The sequence below is a fragment of the Blennius ocellaris genome (genome assembly GCF_963422515.1).
Source record: "Blennius ocellaris genome assembly, chromosome: 21".
Classification (NCBI taxonomy): domain Eukaryota; kingdom Metazoa; phylum Chordata; class Actinopteri; order Blenniiformes; family Blenniidae; genus Blennius; species Blennius ocellaris.
Genome location: NC_137670.1, coordinates 5,986,175 through 6,004,131, shown reverse-complemented (window position 1 = coordinate 6,004,131; position 17,957 = coordinate 5,986,175). Strand labels below are relative to the sequence as shown.

The following is a 17,957-nucleotide window of genomic DNA, read 5'->3' as shown; positions in this document are numbered from 1 at the left end:
CTCGCTGGGCGGATCGCCCCGACAAGCTGCACATGTCCCACAGATGTGTGTGTGTGTGTGTGTGTGTGTGTGTGTGTGTGTGTGTGTGTGTGTGTGTGTGTGTGTGTGTGTGTGTGTGTGTGTATGTGTGTGTCACGTTAAAGCATCTGCAGGCTTTTGTTCTCAGGGTTCAAACCACTCGACCTCTAAGACACACACACAGCAACATACACACACACACACACACACACACACACACACACACACACACACACACACACACACACACACACACACACTCGTTTTATTTCTCAAAGTGAAAGTTGTCACTCCCTTTACGGAACTTTACCCAATTACTATGAACCATCCCAGGAACTTTGCATGTTTCCACGGCGACCATTCACTTTTGTGTTGATGTTGATGTGGTTGTTGGGTCTAACTTAGTACAGGTTGATAAACATTGCGGGTGGGTGAACTTCAGCCTCCATATTTCTCTCGTTTATCTCCCATTCTGATCAAATGAAGAACATTTCTGATGGATTTGTCTCGTTATAACAACCCGTTTGCACCCAAAGCCAAGTAGAGGCATTTTAGTACGGCCATCTTGGATGAGGACTCTCTTCACTTCTACGGATAGATGACGTCTTCACACTGATAAATAATTATAACTCACTGGATCGGCACATTCATTTTGTTCCAAACTTGAAGACGTGCCACTGTGACCCTGGATCAGTTTATTCACTTAAACTGTAGCCTTGAATATTGAAACACTTTATTAAAGAAAGCACGGATTCTGTGAGCACCACTCAGCAGCATATCCATGTACTGCGCTCACAATAAAATATATTAATATACTTTAATAAAGAAAGTTTTTAATCGATTGAGTTCATCTCTTTCCTTAAAAAATAAATAAAAATTTGGAGAGGGTAAAACCTTTGTAAAACGTGTGTCTGGTTTCACTCGTAACGAGGATTTGGTGCAGCCTCAGTTCTTAACGCCCCGACACCACAGACATTAACTGACGTTTCTGTATTCAAACTGTTTCTGAGCTCTGATCAAACCTGACAGTCTTTGTTAGTAACGTCTCAAAACATACTTCATGAAACATTCATTACGGGTCGCTCAGACCCGACGATCGGCTTGTCATGAAATCGGTGTTGAGAAGAATCAAAGATGAGAAAGAAAACTGAGTCGTTGCTTGTGCAATTTATCATTATTACCTTACCAATTTTAATACAGTTTAATAGATATTAAATGAGTGTCCACACTTGCATAACTCTGTGTGATGTGTTTGGAATATGGAGCGCGCACACACACACACACACACACACACACACACACACACACACACACACACATACACATTCACACACCAATGGAGGCGGCTGCCAAACAAGGCGTTCAGTCCATCCATTTGGTGCAAGTTTGGGGTTCGGTGTCTTGCTCATGGACATTTTGATGTCTGCACATGGGTAGGTGGGGAATCCAACCGCCAACCTTCCGATTGGGAGGTGACCACTGTACCAGCCGAGCCCCGTTACTGTGAAGAAATGTGTCCAATGAGTGACTGTGGATGAGGGAGCATTTGTACTGTGGGGGAGTCTGTACTGTGGAGCTCCCGCTCTTATTCTGATAGCTTTTTTTTGTTTGTTTCCTGTTTGTTTGGAAGTGTCTCTTCTTTAGAGCTCGTTGGATTTATTGTTTCAGCTTCAGACGTGTAAAACTTCCAAGTGCAGCTTCACAGAAAACTCCTGGGCTCTGCAGCATGTACCAAAAAAAAAAAAAAAAAACATTTTACCTGCTGCTGCTGTTTTTGGTTTCACATTACAGCAGATCTCACACTGCTTCATCCTCTGTGAGCAGCTCAATCCTTAGTGTCCGCAACAAGACGACCCAAAATCCTGCACCACTCTGACATTATGCAACGGGTTGAGCAGAGCAGCGGCAGCAACAGATGCTCATTTACACTTCTTTTTTCCCAACTTGGAATGTGGGAGGAAACACACACACACACAGACACACACACACACACACACACACACACACACACACACACACACACACACACACACACACACACACACACACACACACACACACACACACACACACACACACACATAGGTGTGTGCAGTGGGGTGAACATTCAGTGGCGTGAATAGTCAGTGGCAGAGGCAGTGGTTCCCTGCGGTGACTGCACAGTGCTGCAGCGCTCGCAGTTTGATTCTCACATGGTGAAACTCGGGAGAAATTTATTTTTTTCCCCATTTTTCCTTCGTTGTGAAAGTTTGGCGAGTGCTACAAAAAAAAAAACAACCCCTTTTTTCGCTTATTGAGATGTTTTGCTTTTTTTTCTGATTAAGCTTTGAAACATCCGCACAACTGAAAACATTCCGATTCCTCCTCTCCACCGAGCGTCTCCTCACTCTCAGCTGCTTTTGTTCTCCCTCCTCTTGAGAGGCTGCCGCCCCGCCTCCTCCTGAGTGTGTGTGTGTGAGAGAGTATGTGTGCGTGTGTTTTACGCAAACTGCACACACTCATCTCTCCGCGAACATCCTTGTATCATTACTCCTCCTCCCTCCCTCCCACCCTTTCACTCCGCCACTCTGCAGCCTCTGTGTGTGTGCGTGCCGATGCGGTCGCCGGCGAACAGGTTGCCGGTTGCACTCTCAGTAGAGTCACTCACTCGCGGCTCGGCGCTCCTCGTCTGCGGGGAGCCTGCGTCCCTCCCCGGAGGAGACGGCGATGAGGAGGAGGTGTGGAGGAGCCGCAGCGGCCAGGAGGCTGCAGAGGCAGCGCGGCACGCCGTGATGGAGAGCCTCTAACCCGGTCGGACCTCCCGCTCTCTCTCTCTCTCTCTCCCGAGACACTTGTGCTCCATAAAAGCCCTGATCCCACTTGCCGGAGCATCCAGGACCGATCTGATCCAGGATCTGCTGCAGCTGCAGAGGAAAGTTGGACTGCAGGGAGAACCCAGCCGAGTTTCTCTGGCACCGCCGCAGCCAGAGTTGAAGCCCCAACAGGTCAGAGTCACTTCGCGCCAAGGAGGAGCGGCGGGAAGAACCGGGAGCCCAGGAGAGGAGAACCCAGGAACAGCTGGAGGAGAACCAGCAGCAGCCGCAGGAGGACAAGCAAAGGGGCGGGAGGAGGTGTGAGACGGTGCGCAGCGGTATGGAGGCCGCTGGGACTTTCTAGGTCTCGCCATCAGGTTCTGCCCCTGACCCCCCCGGTCCCTGCCCCCCCCGACTCTGCACCCCTCAGACCAGGCAGGCAGACCTGCAGGGGTCACTCACAGCAGCAGGAGGAGGAGATGCTGTGATCAGGGAGCTGCTTTACCCTGCAGGAGAACCCAGATCATCAGTCAGTCTGTGAGGGTAAAACACACGCACACACGCAGGGTCTTAACTTTCTGTCATTTCAACAATTAGCACAAAACATCTGTCTTGAATCAATTAAAAAAAATTTTTTTTTTTACTAATTAATTGCCCAATTTTCTGTAATTAATTGCGATTAATCGCATTGTTTTTCTCCTGTAATGGATATTTTTTTCAGGGAAAACCACAGAATTAATGTCGACTCAACACACACGGATTATATTTAAATTCTAATACTATTTTCATAATGTCCTTTTAGCTTTTGATTAGCGCAATAATTAAAAACATAAATAAATTAATAAATAAGTCTGGGCTTTGTTAGAGTGCAGGTCCACCACTTTGAGAATTTTAATATTTCTCGAAGACAAAGTTGTGAACTTATTACATGAACACAGTGGCAATAATATGCTGTAATATACACACACACACACACACACACAGACACACACACACACAGTATAGAGGAGAGCCAGGGAAAGAGAGAAAGAGGAGAAATTAATATTTTACCTGCAAGTCTTTCACCAGTTTGGGGCTCCTGGTCAGCCAACGTGGCAACCTGCTGCAGAATAAAAAAAAACTGTGGTCGTAAAATCCGGCTTTTCAAAGTAAATCTAATGACTTTCACGTTCTCAATCAGCAGTCAGGGAACTTTTAAAGGGAAACGTTTTACCTTAACGTTATTCCACTCAGTATTGTGCTGCTCTGTCGTCACAGCGCTGCATCCAGAGACGCTGCACATGCAGATGCAAACAAAACTATGTTAATTACGTAAAACATTTTTAATGGAATAAATGTTACCTAACCTAACCCTAATCCATTAATTAAATTAACGTGTTAGTTTTGACAGCATTACTTTTAACACAAAGTAAATATTTGTCAAATATAAATAAGTAAATTAGAAGAAAGAAAGTATATAAGAAAGTAAACATTCTTCACATATATTAAACCGGTAGTAAACAGTAAATTTCTATTACACAAACGTAAAACACTACATTTCCCATAATTCCTCTCGGACTCAAACTTTTGGTGATTCGCCCCCTGACATTTTGCTTCTGGACGCTTCTTTCAAGCTGCAGCTTCTCTGTCACCATGGCAACCCAAGTTGAGCATGATGGGTGCTGTAGTCTCCAGAGGTTTATCAGCATCAGGGCTGTTGCCATGGTTACCTGCAGGTTCACATACAATACCAGGACATGATGCAACAGTGTGTGTGTGTGTGTGTGTGTGTGTGTGTGTGTGTGTGTGTGTGTGTGTGTGTGTGTGTGTGTGTGTGTGTGTGTGTGTGTGTGTGTGCGCGTGTGCGTGTGCGTGTGTGTGTGTATCATCAGCCTGCAGCTCTGTGATTCACTGATGTCTCAATAGCTCATCAATCTCTCTCTTTCTGACACACACACACACACACATTACTGCACACAGTCTGTTGTCAAGGTAACCTCAGAATTTCTCACTGTCATATACGTCTCATTGACTTGGTGCAGTTTGGACCCTCTGCACCTACCGGGGTTATGAGGTCGCCCGTCCCTCCCTGGAGGTTTCAGTAACTTTAACCACATGTTGTCAGTCAGACGATTTAAAAAAAGAAAAGCTGCCCGAAAGCAGAGAACCCGAGGTTTGTGTCGAGGTATGAGTCATTGCAGTGACTTCGAGGACTTCTGCAGTCCCACCGTCCAATCAGAGCAGAGGGTCACACTGGCAGCGTCACAAACTCTCACTCATTCAACTCTTTTTGCCTGGAAATCATCAAGTGCTGAATGTGATTATATCATCAAATATCTAAATCAGCACCATATTTTCATACCCAGCAGCTTGTAGCAGTTGCTTGGTGTGGCCTTTAAAAAAAAAAAAAAAACTAACTAATCGTGCTTTATTAATCCTCTTGGAGAAACTTTTTTTTTGTGTGATTGGCTCCTCCTATTTCTAGGAACGAGGGAGGCAAAAAAGGTGTACTGGTTAGCTGATGGGGGGTCAAGGGTCACACTCAGGGACTCCCGGCTGTGGGAATTGAACCAGCAAACGTCGTGATCACAAGTCCTCTTCGTGTTGGCTGCTGTGTTTTATCAGGGATCGTTCCACACGGTTACACGTCTTCGATTTTCACTGGATGCAGCTCAAGAGTTGTGTAACTGAAATCCTGGCTGCTCAGAAACGTCCACCGTTGTATGGATGGCATGTTCAGATAAACATCTTCAATTAGCATATGAAAGTAAAAAAAAAATTTTTTGTTTTTTTTGAAAGAAAATTGTATTTCTCCTTCTTTCTAAGCTTGTGATATTTTTTTTCTCCCATCTGAGCCCGGAGCAAAAAAAAACCTTAATAGTTTCTCAGCGAGCGAGCACAAACCTGCACGCCGCCGCTCCATCTGAAGCTTCATGACAGCCGCAACCGCCTCGGCATCAGCGAGCGGCTGAGCGAGCGAGCGATGTCTGCGGGCGACAGGAGGTCGTTCAGACGCCGAGTGAAAAAGTGAAGTGATTTCCTGTGACAGCGTGGAGGCTGGGAGAAACCAGCGAGACGCCGCCGCAGCTCCCGGATGGTTCAGGCGCTGACGTTTTTAACAGCTCGCGATTTTACCCGCCACGGAATTCTACTGTGTGCCGACCCGCACGCTCCAAAATACATTAGACAAACCTGTGCGTGCATCCCAAAAAAATGACATTTATTACATATATGTGGTTTCTGCACCTCACACATATGCAGGAGTGAGTGGAAGGTTAAAACCAGCATCGTTTGGCTCCGTTTACACCGCAACAATTTAAGTGCAAACACGTCGTTTTTCTGCATTTCCATTCCATGAAAAGTTTGAATGACAGAAATGCAAAAAAAAAAACCCAAAAAACAATGTAGTTTGCATGCCAGGCCACAAGTTGGTGCTGTGAATTGTCTTTGTAATCAAACCACACACACATACATGCAGAGAACAATATGCTATAAACCAGTGTTTTTCAACCACTGTGCCGCGGCACACTGGTGTTTCCGCGAGATCTAGTCAGGTGTGCCGTGGGAAATTATCCAATTTCACATTTTTTTCTTAAAAAAAACCTTCGCTCTCACAGCCGACAGTGTGTTGCAGAGTAATCGTGTATAAATACCCTTCGCCAATAGATGGCAGCTCAGAACTTTGAGACAAGACGTTAGGGTGTGCTGGTGAAATTGAAACTGACAGACGTCAGTCTTGTTAATCTCCACCACCTGCGGCTGCTCCCATCTTGTAATCAAAGCACTGTGTCAGTGACAGTGATGGAGAAGTTTTTCCAAAGACAAAAGTGTGCCTTGACTCAAAAAAGATTGAAAAACACTGCTATAAACATCAGCGGCTTCAGTACAAGGACGTTCGTCTGGACAGACGAACAGATTGGATTGTCATTACTTGCAACAGGAGAGTCGCTCCTTCTTGATGCCTTGCTTGTGGGTAGCACTCTGACTCCCCCCCTCCCCCTCTCTCTCTCTCTCTCTCCTTGCAGACGCCTCTCGGCCGTTATGACCCAGCAGATGCAGAACCTGCAGTTGTCTCAGAGCAGGAAGTGCCCCGGCGGTCCCGCCTCCCCCAACGCCGCCAAGCGCCTCTACCGCAACCTGTCGGAGAAGCTGCGGGGGAGCACCTCCTCCTTTGAAGACACCTACTTCTTCGGCAAGACGGAGCGCCTCCGCAAGGGCTCGGTGGGTATTGCACCTTGAAACGGGGGCAGCGGAGGAGTTCGTTGGTCGGGAAATAGAAACTGTCTTCTGTACTCGAACTTCTGAACACCAGAACCAGTCTGAGACTAGAGTCTGTCTGTCGAAACCAGTCTTAAAACTGGACCAAAACCAAAGACAAGACTTAAACTTGGTCTAAACCTAGGCCACGCCCAGTCTGTGACTAGGCCAGCACCAGCCTGATACCAAACTAGAACCCATCTGAGACTAAACCAGAATCTTTCTAAGACTAGACAAAAGCCTGTCTCAGACCAGACTAGAACTCGTCAAAGACGAGACCAGAATCTGTAAAACGCGAGACAAAAATCAGTCTAAGACCAAACTAGAATCAGTCTAAGACCAAACTAGAATCAGTCTAAGACCAAACTAGAACCAGTCTAAGACCAAACTAGAATCAGTCTAAGTCTAGACCAGAACTCATCTGGACAAGATCAAAACTAACCCTAGACTAGAATAAAACTAGTCGGCGATGCTGCCAAAACTAGCACGACCTTAGCAGAACTCGTCGAACACCAAACTAGAAACAGTCTGAGACGACCCCCGAATCTAAGACTAGACCAGAAACTGTCTCAGAGGAGATTAGAGCCGGTCTTAAGATGAGACCAGAACTGGTCCAAAGCTAAGAAATCGGTCTCAGACTAGACGAGAACCGACTGGCCCAGAAGTAGCACTTAAAACCAGTCTCAGTTTGGTGTGACGGGTCCAGCGCTGTGTCTGACCCTGGACACCCCCCCCCCCCCCCCCCCCCCCCCCAGACCATGCAGGGCAGTGAGTGCCTCCTGGAGGCGGTGGAGCAGCAGGACCTGGACTCGGTGCAGATCCTCCTGTACCAGTTCTCGGCGGAGGAGCTGGACCTGAACACGCCCAGCAGCCAGGGCCTGACGCCGCTCGACATCGCCGTCATGACCAACAACACGCCCATCGCCAAGCTGCTGCTGAAGGCCGGCGGCAAGGAGAGCCCCCACTGTGAGTCCCGAGGCAGAGGTCAGAGGTCAGAGGTCAGGGAGCGGAGTCGTGCTGACAAACTGCGGGGCGCTGCGGTTAATATTTCTGTTCTATTGTGGTTTATTGAAACTAAAACTAACTTTGATTGAGTCGCGGTGGGTTTTGCACCACATGCGGGGTATTAAGGTGCAGCCGCCCCCACCTGTGAGTCTCTCAGCACTGCGGGTACTTTAATGGCTTAGATTGATGAAGTGTGTTACATCGGCTGATTACAGCTAAGTGATTTATAGTCCCCCCAGGGAGCTCAGTGTGTGTGTGTGTGTGTGTGTGTGGGGGGGGGGGGGGGGGGTCCAATCTGTACATGTAAACAAACTCTGTTAATGTCATTCCTCTTGTACCAGGTGAACTAGTCATTTGCGTGTGTGTGTGTGTGTGTGTGTGTGTGTGTGTGTGTGTGTGTGAGTGTGTACACGGCTATAAAACACATGTGGAGTCTCAGAACACTTCTACCATTTAAAAAAAAAAAAACTTTTGTTAGTTCTTTTCATCAGAAGAACTGAAAGTATTGAACATTTAGTTTTGCAGTAAAATAATGACTTTTTTTTTCTTTTTAATGGCTTTGAAGGCGAAAACAAACAACAAACATCTGTCGCAGATGGAGGATTTACTGTCAATTAATGATCAATGACACATAAAAACAACCTTTAGGCCCTTATTTGCACGACAAGTGAAAGCGTGTTCGCATTTACTCTGCAACATTTTGAAAACGGCACAAACACACAAAAAAAAATGGGAGTTAGCCTGCCAGTTCACGACGTGGCACTGTTGGTTGTTTTTGTAACGAAACCACATAAACATGCGCGCAGATGTACAATGGGAGGACACGGTTATTACGTCATTACGCTGACTGTCAACTTTAAAACGACCAAGTTGCGTTTTCCTCCATTTCCACAAACACTTGAGTCGAAGCGTTAAAAACATTTCCAGTTGCTCCGAGTTGCGTTGTAAATCAAATGGGACCGAAATATGTTTATTTTGCTGTTGGCGAGGCAGGTTCAAGATTGGCGATCCAGCATTTCAGAAAAGGAAGAACATTTTGGAAGTCGTTTTCAAAAAGTTGCCAGTGGCTCCGAGTGCCGTTGTTGTGTAAACGGAGAGCAAAAGATTTCTGTCTTCACTTGAAAATGCTTCAACCTGCTGTGTTCTTCACGTTAAAAACACGTTTCTCGCTCCCTGATTCACGCGGTCCCGCTTTGTCCCCGCGTTGCAGTCGTGAGCGTGGAGAGTCGGGAGGCTCACCTGCACCTCCTGGTGGAGGAGGCGGAGCAGCGCGCGGCCGACCTGGCGACTCAGGCCCAGAGGGACGGCCTCTCTCTGGAAGCCTGTCACAAGGACAAACAGCTGAGGAGCTGGGAGTGGAGGAGCAAACTGTACAAACGCATGAGGACGGGCTTCCAGCATGCACGTGAGACACACACACACACACATATGCATGCACTCATGCACGCACGCACATGTGGGTCTGTGTTTTCATCCTGCGCGCCCCCCCCCCCTGCTCAGGTCCCCCCGAGGCCCCGTCCATGGTCCGGCTGAGTGTGAGCAGCAGCAGCTCGCTGACCGTCACCTTCCAGGAGCCGCAGTGTCTCAACTCCACCGTGGTGACCAGGTACAGAGGTGAGGAGGCGGCAGGAGGAGGCAGGGGGGGGTAACAGCCCCCCCGGCACACTCCCACTAGAACCACCTAAGAACAAGGAGAGAAAGACATGCTTTTTTTTTCCCGGCGGGAGAGCTCATACTGTCGAGCTCGCGGGCCACGCCCCCTCACGGCGGCCACACGTCTGTGAAGCGGCGTTTTGACTTTTCGACGGCTTATTTCTCGCGCCGCATTTCGCTGAACCGTCTCTGTAATTCAAGGAGAAAGTTTGCGTCCGAGCCGCGGTGTTGTTCCGGCTTTAACCGCAGGAGCTGTCGGCTTTTTTGGTGACGCGTTCAGGTGCATCACGTACGTACGCCCTCCGACATGCTGCAACGAGCCACGGGGCTCACACAGTCACGATGTTACATGCGAAACATAATTAAAATGTGACTGATAGTCATTGGCAAGATGGAACGCGCGTGTGCTTTCGCCACCGACATTCTTCGGCCAGAAAGAGCTGGACGAAGAAAATGACGTGATTTTGCATGTGTCGAACTTTCTTCTTGTTCTTATGGAGCATGAGTTAACCTCAAAGAGGAGTCAGGAGTCACTATGAGGAAAGAGGCCGGTCGTTACATAATAGCCGGTTAAAATGTGTAATCTTGTATAAGAGTGTGTATTTTTTTCTAATAGTGCGTTCGAACACAAATAGTTCTTGTACGAACAGTGTTTGTGAGACTGTACAGATCTATGTTCTTTTTGAATAATCTGTGTGTGCGTGTGTGTGTGTGTGTGTGTGCGTGTGTGCGTGTGTGCGTGTGTGTGTGTGTGTGTGTGTGTGTGTGTGTGTGTGTGTGTGTGTGTGTGTGTGTGTGTGTGTGTGTGTGTGTGTGTGTGTGTGTGTGTGTGTAGTGGAGTGGAGCTGTCTGAAGGATTTCTCTCTTCTAGCTGGTGACTTAGTTTTGGATAATCTGCAGAATCTGAAGTGCATCATCAGCAGCCTCACCACGGTAACCTCAGCCTCTCCTCTTCCTCTCTGCTCCTCTTCCTCTCTGCTCCTCTTCCTTTCTGCTCTTCCTTTCTGCTCCTCTTCCTCTCTGCTCTTCCTTTCTGCTCCTCTTCCTCTCTGCTCCTCTTCCTCTCTGCTCTTCCTCCTCTCTGCTCCTCTTCCCCTCTGCTCCTCTTCCTTTCTGCTCCTCTTCCTCTCTGCTCCTCTTCCTCTCTGCTCCCATTCCTTTCTGCTCCACTTCCTTTCTGCTCCTCTTCCTCTCTGCTCCACTTCCTTTCTGCTCCTCTTCCTCTCTGCTCCTCTTCCTCTCTGCTCTTCCTTTCTGCTCTTCCTCCTCTCTGCTCCTCTTACCCTCTGCTCCTCTTCCTTTCTGCTCCTCTTCCTCTCTGCTCCTCTTCCTTTCTGTTCCTCTTCCTCTCTGCTCCTCTTCCTCTCTGCTCCCATTCCTTTCTGCTCCACTTCCTTTCTGCTCCTCTTCCTCTCTGCTCCACTTCCTTTCTGCTCCTCTTCCTCTCTGCTCCTCCACCTCTCTGCTCCTCTTCCTCTCTGCTCTTCCTCTTCTCTGCTCCTCCACCTCTCCTTTCTTAACATTTTTTAATGACACATCGACCCTTTTAAACCAGACAAGATAAGTTTGACGAGACTTATTTAGAAAGTATTGAATGTTTTGTTTAAAACCATCCAACCTCATTCGTCCTCTCCTATTTCAATCTGGAAACTTTTATCGTGAGTTCGACTCTTTAAACGTATCGGCACCTGAATAATAATACTAACAATGCATTTTATTTATAACCACCCTTTTTAGAAACTCAAGGTAGCCGTGCATTGTGGAATAATAACGGCAGTTTAAAAAAAAGAAAGAAGAAAAACAGGAGTAATTTTAAAAGAAATTCAGAATTCGCAGGCGACTAATGAACCTCGTTTGAAAAGACGTGGGATAGTTTCGCTGAGGGCTCGGAATTAAACAAGCTGCAATTTCTAAAGTCTCTAAAAACCGGTCCTGAGAACTGCAAGGTCGAATATTTTTTTGGATGATCAAACCAGAACCAAACCTGTGGATCTGTGGTTAAATCTCACGCCGCCGCCGTTCCCCCCGGCGCGCCGCGGCCCTTTCTGAAAGATGGACACGAAACGCAACCCTTTTGTGCAGCCTGGGCGTCTACAGATATGAACAGCAGATAGAAGCCAAACATTTTTAATCTCCGGTTGGTCGCCGTGTGACATCATTTAATGAATCTCTCCAGGCATCAAAACATTAGCGTTGGCATTTAAATCTGAGCCTCGGAGGAGGAAAAAAAAAAAAAAAAAGCTCTTTACGAGCCGTCTTCAGTGGCTGTAGATTACACCCCCCCCCCCCCCCCCCCCCCCCCTGCTTCCTTTCAACGGTTCCCGCAGCAGGAGGAAGATTTATTCGTTTGAACGAGCCGACGATTTTTAAGACGACACGACTTCCAACTTTGTGTAAATTGTGTGATTTATTTATTTATTTTTGTTTGTTTGGGGATTTGTTTTTTTTTTTCCCCCAGGGCCGGATGTATTACGTCCGGGTGTCGGCGTACAACATGAAGGGCTGGGGTCCGCCGGCCTGCGCCCTGCCTCCATCTGCCGCTCCATCCAGTGAGTGTCCTTTAGCCTTGCAGGGTAGAAAGTACAGGCGGCCATACCGATATCCAAAACAGACAAACGTGTAAACCGGGGGGGGGGGGGGGGGGGGGATGGCATTCATAAGTAAGACTGAAAAACTTTCTTTTTGTGATTTTTTTTTTTTGTGGAGGGGGTCCGTGTTACGGCCGTGCTGCGCATGCAAATAGTTGTTCTGCACATGCTCAGTAGATGGGACAATAAGAACTATGTTATCTCCAGAACGTCATGGCTGCCGGTCTATATTGTCCCGGGACTTGGTGGTTTTATAGTTGACAAGTCACCGTAAGAACAGTCCAACTTTTGTCTGTCTGTCCTTAACGCAATGTCGGTTGATTTTATTACAACTGTGACAACTCGTGACCCGACATGCTCACGACGTCATTTTCAGACGTTTCTCCGATAAACAGACGTAGTAACTGCGAACGTCTGCCGGGATGGACGGACGAGCCGTAACACAAGGCTTCCTTCTTTCAAAGGGAAAAAAAAAAAAAGAAGTCTGCTGTTTCTCGAAGAGAACATGTTTCCACAGACTGTTCCTTCCCGAGTTCATCCTCACTGTCAGACACTTTCTGGAAGTGTTGAAGAACTCTTGGAATGCTCTGATCCTCCAGGAGCCGGTGGCGGCGGTGGCGGCGGCGGTCAGACTCGTGTCCGCTCACCGTGACTCGTACAGATGGCGCGTTTGCAACGGGAACATCGTTATTTTTTTTTTTTTTGTCTCCCCGTCACGACTCGCTTTTTTTTTTTTCCTGCTCAGTGGAGCATTTCAGCCTTGAGCCTGTTTTGTTGCGTCTCTCAGCCTTTGTGTGCGTGTGTGTGCGCGCGCGTGTGTGTGTGTAATGTGAAGGACGCACGTGACGCATGTTCCTCTGAGAGTTCAGTCTGAGATGAACCCCCGTCACAGTTTCAGCTCTCTTGTGCGGAAGGTCAACCATGAGGCCCGGCCGGGGGATGATGATGACGTTTGGGGCGACAGCGTAACACATAACACTGGCGTCCAACTTGTATTCCTGTATTTTTTTTTTTTTTTGGGGGGGGGGGTTCTGCATGTCGACCCGTTTGACCAATCCAATGGCGCCTGGCCGCTGTAACGCCCGCCCACCAGGTGGACGTGTGCTTGAGCGAGCGTTGTGATGGCGGAGGAGACACGAGAGGACAGTCTGAACTGAGGACTGGAGGAGAACCTCTGAGTCACAGCCAGTGATTCACCCGTCCCTCTGTACACGGCGTTCGAGTCTCGGCGTTCGGAAGTAACAGGCTGAACATGAAGGCGGATCGTATTTCAGCTCATCACTTTGTAACACATAAAACATTTCAAGTAAAAACAAACAAAAACAAAACCCTTTTGTCCTGACGTCACGTCTTCCATCCGAGAGAAAGTGCAGAAACCTGAAGGATCCACTCAAGTCCAGCCACAAAGTATTTGTAACTTAGTTACTTCCAGCTCTGGTTACAATGGCCAGTGCTTCGAAGGCAGAAGAGATTCTGCATTCGGGAGAGAAACTCTTCAGAATTCGCCGCGTTTCTGCTGGCCCTCACCGGCGCTCGTGTTTCCCCAGACTGGAGGGAGAGCGACGGGCGGGAGCCCAGGAGGCGGGGCCACATCGAGGCCATGGAGCGGCTGCTGCAGCAGGTCCGGGCGACGCACACACACTACTGCTGCGGAGGTGAGAACACACACGTCTGCTCGCCGGTGCCGATTGGACGGGCGGCGTGCAGCGGTTCCGTGGTTTCTAAACGGTTCCGACAGTCGGAAACACGTAAACTGATGAGTGTCGGAACGAAATTCATACAAACTGGGCGAAACCGGATTCTGGCTTGTGTGAACTGGGTTAATTTGGTTTCTGGCGACAGAAGGTATGAAGGAAATAAGAGTCCTCCTCCTCCTCCTCCTCCCCTCCTCCTCCTCCTCCTCCTCCAGACTCCTCCAAGCTGCAGAACCCCAGCAGGAAGCAGTCGGTCTCCAGAAGTCTCAAGCATCTCTTCAACTCCTCCAACAAATTTGTGAAAACACTGAAAAGGTTCGTTCAGAATACGAGACGCGCACACGCTACGAAACACAAAAAGCTCCACACACACACACAAGATACTAATTGGTTGGTTGTTGAGTAACGGGCTGCAGCAGGTTAGATGAATATTTATTAGTCACAGAAGGACTTGTGGTTCTGTCATTACTTGAAATAGAGCCGGTAAAAGAAGAATTTTTTTTTTTTTTGGTGTGTGAAACAGCTGCTTTGTTGTTGTTTTTTAAACTCTTGGGTTTGTGTTAGTCACATTGTACAATTTTTGTATGCTCGATGGAATTGTTTGCAAGGTACACAAGATTTGAACCTCCTCACCGATCTGACACTTTCAAAAACTCGTATTTAAAGCAAACAGACAAACGGGCTACCAGTACCACCATGCACTGGCTCCCTCTAGTGGCACCAGATGAAAAGCCATAAATTGTTCCAAATGAAATTAGCTTGAAATGATCAAACACAACGTCTTGACACTTTGACCTCTGACCCCCCCCGCCCCCACTTCATAATGAGGCAATCCTGAGCTGAGCTGTGGGACTTTGCCGTCCTCTGTGCAGGGGGATCTACCTGGCCGCCGTCTTCTACCACAAGGACGGTCTGCTGGTGACGGCCGAGGATCAGATCCCCATCGTGGAGGTGGACGACTCCTACAGCAGCTCCCTCATGCAGGACTTCCTGTGGTTCACCAAGGTAGCGCACACCATGGGTCCGCCGCCGCACACCTATAAATCGCACCTCTCCAGCCACAGGGCTGATCAGCCTGTTTCAGGTGTGTTCTGGTGTTGTCGCTGCCCCCTGCTGACGGCACCGTGTCTCCGCAGCTCTCCTGCATGTGGGAGGACGTCCGGTGGCTCCGACAGAGCATGTCCGTCTCCATGTCGTCGTCCTCCACCCTGCAGGCCCGACACAAGATGCTCACCGCCGCCAGCCAGATGCAGGTCAGACCCACGTTCCACCGATCAGCCAATCAGAACTTATATAGTAACCCCCTCGTCCAGTGAGGAGTTTGGCTGCAAACTGTTTTCCGCTCCGCCCTCAGAACCTCCTCGGGACCCACAACCTGGGCCGGGTTCACTACGAGCCCATTAAGGATCGCCATGGCAACGTGCTGCTGGTGACCATCAGGGACACGGAGAGCCAGCACTCGCTGTTCAGCGGGAAGTGGATGCAGGTGACCAAACTCCAAAGTCAGAGGAAGTCCCTGTCCACGCCGGAGGAGCCGTACGCCCTCGACATCCTCATCATCACCATCCAGGTGAGGAAGACCCGCCCCCCTACAGCCCTACTGTTGCTATCGTTACGACGAGACAGTACCGCTGCACAGGTTCACACTGGGGTCTGAAGGTTTACTGTGGTTTCCAACTAGAAAAATCAGGTTCCGGAAGGTTTACACTGTTATTTGACGGGTTAAATCCGGTTTCTGACAGATTTACAATGGTTTAAATGGATGATTCAGACTTTGACCTGTATTCAGTGGATTCTGAAGGGTCACACTGGTTTCTTGATAAGGTTAAACCGGTTTCTTAGCGATTTACACTGGTTTTTGAAGGTTTACAGTGGTTTCTGGTAAGTTAAAACTGGTTTCTGACTAGTAAAACTGGTTTCTGACAGGTTAAATCGGGTTTTTGACGGGTTTGTAGTTTGGTTAAAACTGCTTTAAACTTGTTTCTGACCATTTGACACTGGTTTTTCCCAGGTTTCTGATTGGTTCCTAGTTCCTGATTCAGTGTTCTGTGAAGGTTAAAACTGGCTTACACTTGTTTTTGAAGGTTCACACTCGTTTCTGGTCGGTTAAAACTGGTTTCTGACCACTTTACACTGGTTCAAGCTGGTTTCAGACCTGTTTACATGGTTCAAGCTGGTTTCAGACCTGTTTACATGGTTTGATTATCCCGTCATTGTTCTGCAGGACATCCTGGCCTACCAGCGACGCAGCACCCACCGCCTGGCCCCGGGTCTGTACCTGGGCTACCTGAAGCTCAGCAGCTCCGTGGACCAGATCCGGGTCCTGGTGTCGCAGCGGACCCCCAACATGCTGTGTCACAGCCGCATCCGAGACAACACCAACGTCTCCAGGTACCGACTCACCGTCTGTGCATCTCTGCCCCGGGGCTCACACACACACACACACACACACACACACACACGTGTCTACATTACCCGCGATGCTCTGCGACCAGGGAGGAGTGGGACTGGATCCAGAAGCTCTCGGCCGCGGGCGAGACGGACCACAGCGGGGAGGAGGCGGAGCCGCGGCCGGAGAGCCACGCCCCTTTGCTGTACTACGAGCTGCAGACGGCCATCAAGTCCCTGCTGAGACACGTCAACCTACCTCTGCACCAGGTGCGCCACCCGAAGCCACCGGGGCGGGGGAAACGTGTCCTTTGTTTACAGGTGTTGTTGTTTCATTTGTGCCTCGTGTGTTGTTTATGACTTGCGCTGCTGGTATGTGTGCGGTGTTGACCCGCGTGGCTGTTGGATGTGTGCTGTTGACTTGTGTATGTTGTTGTTTATTGTTGTGCCCTCCCGCAGGCGCGTCACTTCCGCCTCTACAGCCAGGAGGTGGTGGAGCTCGGCCACGGCGTCTCCTTCCTGCTGCTGCTGCCAGCGGCCGATGACGTCTGCTCCGCCCCCGGACAGTCCAACCCCTACACGCCGCTGGCGGGCTTCCTGCACCTCCCCATGCAGATGTTCGAGCTCGGTGAGTGCACACACACACACGCACATGCACACGCACGCACGCACGCAAGCGCGCATAAATTCCTCATTCGTTCCTCATGTTTATTACCCACAGTGCACTTCTGCACCTACAAGGAGAAGTTCATCAGCCTGTACTGCCGTCTGTCCTCCGTCCTCGACCTGGACTCCCTCATTACCCAGCAGGCACTGCGGGAAGCCATCACAGACGCAGAGGTGACCACGGCCAAACAGAGACACCAGCTCATCCTCGACTACATCCAGGTGTGTGTCACTGTGTGCACCTGTCTGTGTGTGTGTGTGTGTGTTTCCATTGACGTGTGTGTCATTATTTTTTTTCCCCCGTTTCCATAGCAACTGGACGAGATGCGTCGTGACCTGCGGTGGATCACCGACGCGCTGCAGTACGCCCGCTACAAGCAGCCACGTGGCGGCGTGCCCGTCACCTGCCTGGTGGACGCCAACGCGCCGGAGAGCGACCCGGGCCCGAAGAGCGACTCCACCTCGTCCAACATGGACTTCCTGCCCACGCCGTCGCCCTCGCCGGAGCTGCGCCGCAGGAAGGCCGCCAGCGGTGAGTGTGCGCGCCGGGCGCGTCCGTGCGCGCCGGGCGCGTCCGCGCGCGCGGGCCGGCCGGTCGAGACGTGGCGACTGACCGCGGCGCTCCCACCGACAGACTCCCAGGCCGGTTCCGACGAGGACGGCTCCTCCGAGGTGTTCCTGCCCACCGACAGCGACTACGACTCCAGCGACGCCCTGAGCCCCCGCGAGCTGGACCTGCTCTACTCCCCCGACCTCTCGCAGCAGGCCGTGCATGCGCTGGGCGGCAGCGCCCCCGACGTGCTGCAGATCCACGAGCTCAGGTCAGCGGGCGTTAGCATGTAGCCTAGCTTCAGATTCACGCGGAATTCCAATGTGTGTGTATGTATGTGTGTGTGTGTGTGTGTGTGTGTGTGTGT

The 17,957-nt window shown here is 49.7% G+C and overlaps 1 protein-coding gene across 1 annotated transcript in view; it reads left to right on the top strand.

Annotated features, from left to right (window-relative positions):
* ankfn1a (ankyrin repeat and fibronectin type III domain containing 1a) overlaps nt 1–17,957 on the top strand; it is a 29,092-nt gene that overhangs the window by 9,150 nt on the left and 1,985 nt on the right. Inside the window, exons 4-20 of the mRNA XM_080516870.1 lie at nt 6,815–7,010; nt 7,802–8,012; nt 9,262–9,456; nt 9,552–9,665; nt 10,540–10,637; nt 12,163–12,253; nt 13,840–13,947; nt 14,202–14,301; nt 14,859–14,991; nt 15,123–15,239; nt 15,341–15,556; nt 16,211–16,377; nt 16,482–16,644; nt 16,834–17,002; nt 17,096–17,262; nt 17,353–17,572; nt 17,675–17,861. Of these exons, the coding sequence (XP_080372996.1) occupies nt 6,831–7,010; nt 7,802–8,012; nt 9,262–9,456; nt 9,552–9,665; nt 10,540–10,637; nt 12,163–12,253; nt 13,840–13,947; nt 14,202–14,301; nt 14,859–14,991; nt 15,123–15,239; nt 15,341–15,556; nt 16,211–16,377; nt 16,482–16,644; nt 16,834–17,002; nt 17,096–17,262; nt 17,353–17,572; nt 17,675–17,861 (2,636 nt within the window). The 5' untranslated portion in view covers nt 6,815–6,830. The remainder of the gene's footprint in view (nt 1–6,814; nt 7,011–7,801; nt 8,013–9,261; nt 9,457–9,551; nt 9,666–10,539; nt 10,638–12,162; nt 12,254–13,839; nt 13,948–14,201; nt 14,302–14,858; nt 14,992–15,122; nt 15,240–15,340; nt 15,557–16,210; nt 16,378–16,481; nt 16,645–16,833; nt 17,003–17,095; nt 17,263–17,352; nt 17,573–17,674; nt 17,862–17,957) is intronic.